This window comes from Pagrus pagrus (genome assembly GCF_965226575.1).
Source record: "Pagrus pagrus genome assembly, contig: HAP1_SCAFFOLD_60, whole genome shotgun sequence".
Lineage (NCBI taxonomy): Eukaryota > Metazoa > Chordata > Actinopteri > Spariformes > Sparidae > Pagrus > Pagrus pagrus.
In genome coordinates this window covers 148,470-152,918 of record NW_028175403.1, presented here as the reverse complement: position 1 = coordinate 152,918, position 4,449 = coordinate 148,470, and the positions used below count along the sequence as shown (strand labels likewise).

The 4,449-nt window shown below is 41.9% G+C and overlaps 1 protein-coding gene across 1 annotated transcript; it reads right to left on the bottom strand.

The window, feature by feature from the left end:
• Positions 1–872: 872 nt before the first annotated feature.
• Positions 873–1,904, bottom strand: LOC311253880 (uncharacterized protein). The gene is made up of 2 exons (XM_084384347.1): positions 1,428–1,904; positions 873–1,341 (listed from the first exon to the last, which is right to left on the bottom strand). Exons 1-2 carry the CDS (start codon positions 1,453–1,455, stop codon positions 986–988), a joined length of 384 nt encoding a protein of 127 aa, XP_084240473.1. The 5' UTR covers positions 1,456–1,904; the 3' UTR covers positions 873–985.
• Between the last annotated feature and the right edge of the window lie 2,545 nt (positions 1,905–4,449).

Below are 4,449 nucleotides of genomic sequence, written 5' to 3'. Positions count from 1 at the left end.
AGGGGTGACAGCTGCCATCTGGCCATGGTATGGTCAGATGGATGCCGCACTCCAAGGGCAGCACTCCATTAGTCCGCCCCTGGTAGTTGCGGCCAATCTGACCCCCGCTACAGGTGGTGTTGTCACCCTCCCGTCCTCTGCCCCTCCCAGAGAAGGGGAAAAGCCGCCAGGGCCAGTGGGCAGCTGATGGACTTTCTGAGAGAGCAGGCAGAAAAAGAGGAAGAGAGGGAGAAGAGGGCAGAGGCGAGGGAAGAAGAGAGGGAGAGGGCAGCAAGTCAGAGAGCTGACAAGTATTTGTCTCTCTTTGAGAGGCTTGTGGAGAAAATGTAAATAGTGTATATACGTAGTAGTTGTAGGTAATTTTTAAATGTAGTTCTTTGTTGTTGTTTTATTGTTATTCTGTCAATTAAATAGTGTGAGTATTGAGTTGTGAATGAAGTGGTCTCAAAGAAATTCGAAACGCAACTGGACTTGGTTATCTGTCAGTTATTTGCCAGTTCATGTTCGCATCTGACCAGGCTGAGACTGGTCCTCGGACCTTGGACCAGTCTCAGCCTGGTCAGCGAACATGAACTGATGAAGCCTCTTGGATGAGAGGTAAAACGTCTTCCTAGACAAATCGAGGCACCAAGGCTTGTAACGGTGGTCACAACAAACGCTTCTGAAACTGAAATCTGATTGGGAGGTTGACTTTACTTACAGGTGTTTTTTCAAACCATTGTTATATGTTTAACTATACACATAATATAATCATTTTTAATTGAGATAAACTATACAATAATTTTTAATTAATCAACAAAACAATATTTACAATTAACCATTGTTATATGTTTAACTAACTGTTATATGTTTAATTAATCAACAAAACAATATTTACAATTAACCATTGTTATATGTTTAATTAATCAGCAAAACAATATTTACAATTAACATTAATTAAAATTACAAATAATTATTGAACTGATTATGAATTTGGGGTTTTTCTTTAGTAATCATGCTCCCTCAGAAATGCCGGGAGCTCTTGAGGGGCAGACTCTTCGGCAGCAAGTCTGCCTCTGAGATTGACTCCCGACAGCTCCTGACCTTGGGCAGCATTCCCCCCAGCTTCCTCATCCTCCCAGTCATCCTCCTCTGCCTCCTCCTCTTCCTGGATGTCACCAGCTAACAGGCAAAGGTTGTGGAGGATGCAGCATGCTCCAACAACCTTGGGGGCGAACAGAGCCCGGATCTCCAAAGCCCGGAGGAAGATGGCTCTCCAGCGGGTTTTGAGCAACCCGAAGGTGCGCTCAATAATGTTGCGGGCCTTGGCGTGATGCCTGTTGAAACGGGCCTCAACTTGGCCTGTTGATTAAAATACAGGTAATGTAGAATACATCCAGGAATTCAAATTCAAAGTAACAACTGTAATAAATAATTTATTCTCTCACCTGCTACAGGTTGACGGTAGGGAGTCATGAGGGCCACCGGATGCTGCAGGCAAGGGTACCCCCCGTCTCACAGGAGGAAGAAGCCAGCTGGTGAGTAGAGGGACTGTTTGTACATAGGAGACCTCTGGAGGACAAGGGCATCGTGGACTGACCCCGTGTTGCCGATGTAAACATCCAAAAATGCAAAAATCCCCTGTTGCTCTTCTTCTGCTCCGCAGGTGGGACAAGCCGGATGTGGCATCCATCTATGGCTCCAACTGCACGCCGGAAAAGCCTCATGCCCAGCCAGCCGAGCAAAACCTGCTCCCACCTCCTCCATCTCCTCAGGCTTGGGGAAATGGATAGCCTTGTGGAGGATGCCCATCATGGCCTCCAAATATGTCTGCCGTGACCCTGTAGGAAGTGCCACATGCCAGCCAGTACAGAGAGACAGCCACCTCAATTTCGTGGCTCCTGCCATGTGGCTTTAGCCGGGGCAACATCTGGACCAACAGATTGATGGTCTCCCTTGGCAGCCTGAAGGCTGGTTTGAGGTCAGCCTCCTCAGAGAAGAAGGCGCAGAGGATGGGCACAGTGTTGTTAACTTGTGCATACATTCGAGGAGAATGATCCTGTAGTAAAATAAAAAATATTTTTCAATTAGTAAAACTATTGAAATAATATTTGAATGTATTTATTTATTTATTACTTTATGAAATAATATTTGAATGTATTTATTTATTTATTAATGACTTGCTTTTAACTATCAACTATGAATATTTGAATAGACTGATGAATTTAAACACATGCTGTAAAAATGTATTTATAGTTCTCTCATGAAACTTAATGTATGTTTTGTGTTCTATACAAATGAGCTTCACTTGATTCATTACACAAGACTTATCAGACTTGTATCAGATATCAGAAATAAAGAAATTATACAACTTAATATGCTCCTCTATTTCACCTGTAATTGTTGGGTCCCCCCATGATTTCACCAGTAGGTGGTGCTAGGTATCACATATCAAATGTCAGATGTCAAATTGTAGGAATGAGTAGTAGGAAATTTATGAATGAAAGGGGTGGGTCTATAGCGTTACTATTACTAAACAGTTTGGGGCGGACCCTGTTAATCCTGTTTTATACATTAATATTTATAATAATACTTCTAAACCGTACCATATTTATTTTGTTAACTTTAATAAGAATGGAAAACCAAGTGCTCCCGAAGAAAGAGAACTTACAAATCCAGCAAAGGCTAGGATAGCGCTACGTCTCTCCAGACTCCTCCTCCTCATCCTGGCTCTCCTCCGCTGAAGATGCCCCCTCAGCTCGGCAGCTTCCTCCTCAGCATCCCGGTAAAGAATATCGACCGCGACAGCTAGCAACACTTGCCGGTCCATATTTAACGGTGGTAATACTCTACTAACTACACAATCCACAAATCCACAATGGCGATCATCTACAAACAACAGCCTTCTAACGGGGTTTTTTTTCCCGCTGTTGGCTCGTGAGATTTAGAAGCACTTAAAAAAAAATAAAATAAAATAACATACTTATGTACAACGAATGAAGGTTGTTGCTGCTCTATGTACGTGAGTATTTATTTATTTACATGTCACATACACAGGAGAGAGAGAGAGAGAGAGAGAGAGAGAGAGAGAGAGAGAGAGCACTTGTTTTGGATGATAACGCCCAGCTGTTTAATCAGTGCAGGCTGCATTTGGCACCACAAGAACTCATCGTCTCAAAACTGAAAACGGAGCATTCTGTATTCTTGTGATCTCCGGAGTTCATTCTTCGGAGAACGACTAGCAAGAACATTCTCCTCAAGAACACAAGTCCGTTCTTTGCATTCTTGGTACTGAGAAACGCTCATAGTCTGTTAGAAAAGAATGTTACAACAAAACTGTTAAAAATGAAGTAACACTGGATATTGGAGTGGGGCTTTAAAAGTAACACTGCTCGTAGTATCTGCTACTAGGGATGTACATTTTAAACAATTTCTTTAATTGATACTTTGCTGATTATCAATTAATCATTAATAATGTATGAAATATGTTTAAAGTGTTTTCCATAAAACAATGTTCATAAGTGTTGTGCTCACAACACACGAGGCACCATAATGAAGTGCTTCATGCAACAGTAATAGGGAGTTTGGGGTTAAATTTGGCTATCAATAATAATTAATGATTATCAGGGATAATTATAAATTATGATTACTAATAAGTTCCAATTTACATTAGATCACCTCGGGGCACCACCCTTGAAGAAGGGAAAAAAAGCCAATTCACCAAATCAGTCTCAGAAAAGGTACTAAACTGTTTGTAACTCTGATTAATAATTAACTTAATAACTACAACCAATTACCATAACAGCTAGTAATGGTTGAAGGATTTTGGAGCTCTTGACAAAGTAGAGGTTGGCAACAATCACTCTTGTACAATATTAAATAGACAACATGTGGGTTCAAAAGTCTTTTATTTACAAAGATGAAACACACTAACTTCCATGTACTATATACAGGTTTGTGTGTGTGTGTGTGTGTGTGTGTGAGTGTGTGTGTCTGGCAGAACAAAGAAACAATGGTGGTCACTGATATCACATGTGGGTTTGATATGCTCCAGGCTCAATTAGCCGTCTAGGAAAGCAAACTACCAATAACCTGACCTGAGATTACAATAACACTCAAACAGTGGACACACATAAATTGAACACACATGCATTACATCAATCAGAGTTTAAAGTCCTGTGCTTAGCCGTGCTATGCTATGCTATCTAAGCCCAGTTCAATGTTACCAGTCTTTGAAGAAAAGGTGTTGGTGGTTGCAGGAGAACGTTGGGATTCCAATGAATGCTGTTCTTGCTGTGCAAGGACCGATGAAAGTCAGCAGAGGAGGAAAAGGTTCGCTCCTGTCCTTTGCGAGGGTAGCAGCTCAGTGCTAACCTGCTTGGTGTTCCTCAGATGGTGAAGTTAGCTGGCAAGCTTTGTGTCGCAGCTGCTGGTGCTAACTGATCAGGAATACTGGCAGGACCTCGTGTC

Bases quoted from the DNA above. Each gene is read 5' to 3' on its own strand.
- LOC311253880 (XM_084384347.1), bottom strand. From the start codon at position 1,455: ATGACTCCCTACCGTCAACCTGTAGCAG. The intron at 1,342-1,427 runs GTGAGAGAATAA...TTTAATCAACAG, and splicing joins CTACCGTCAACCTGTAGCAG to GCCAAGTTGAGGCCCGTTTC.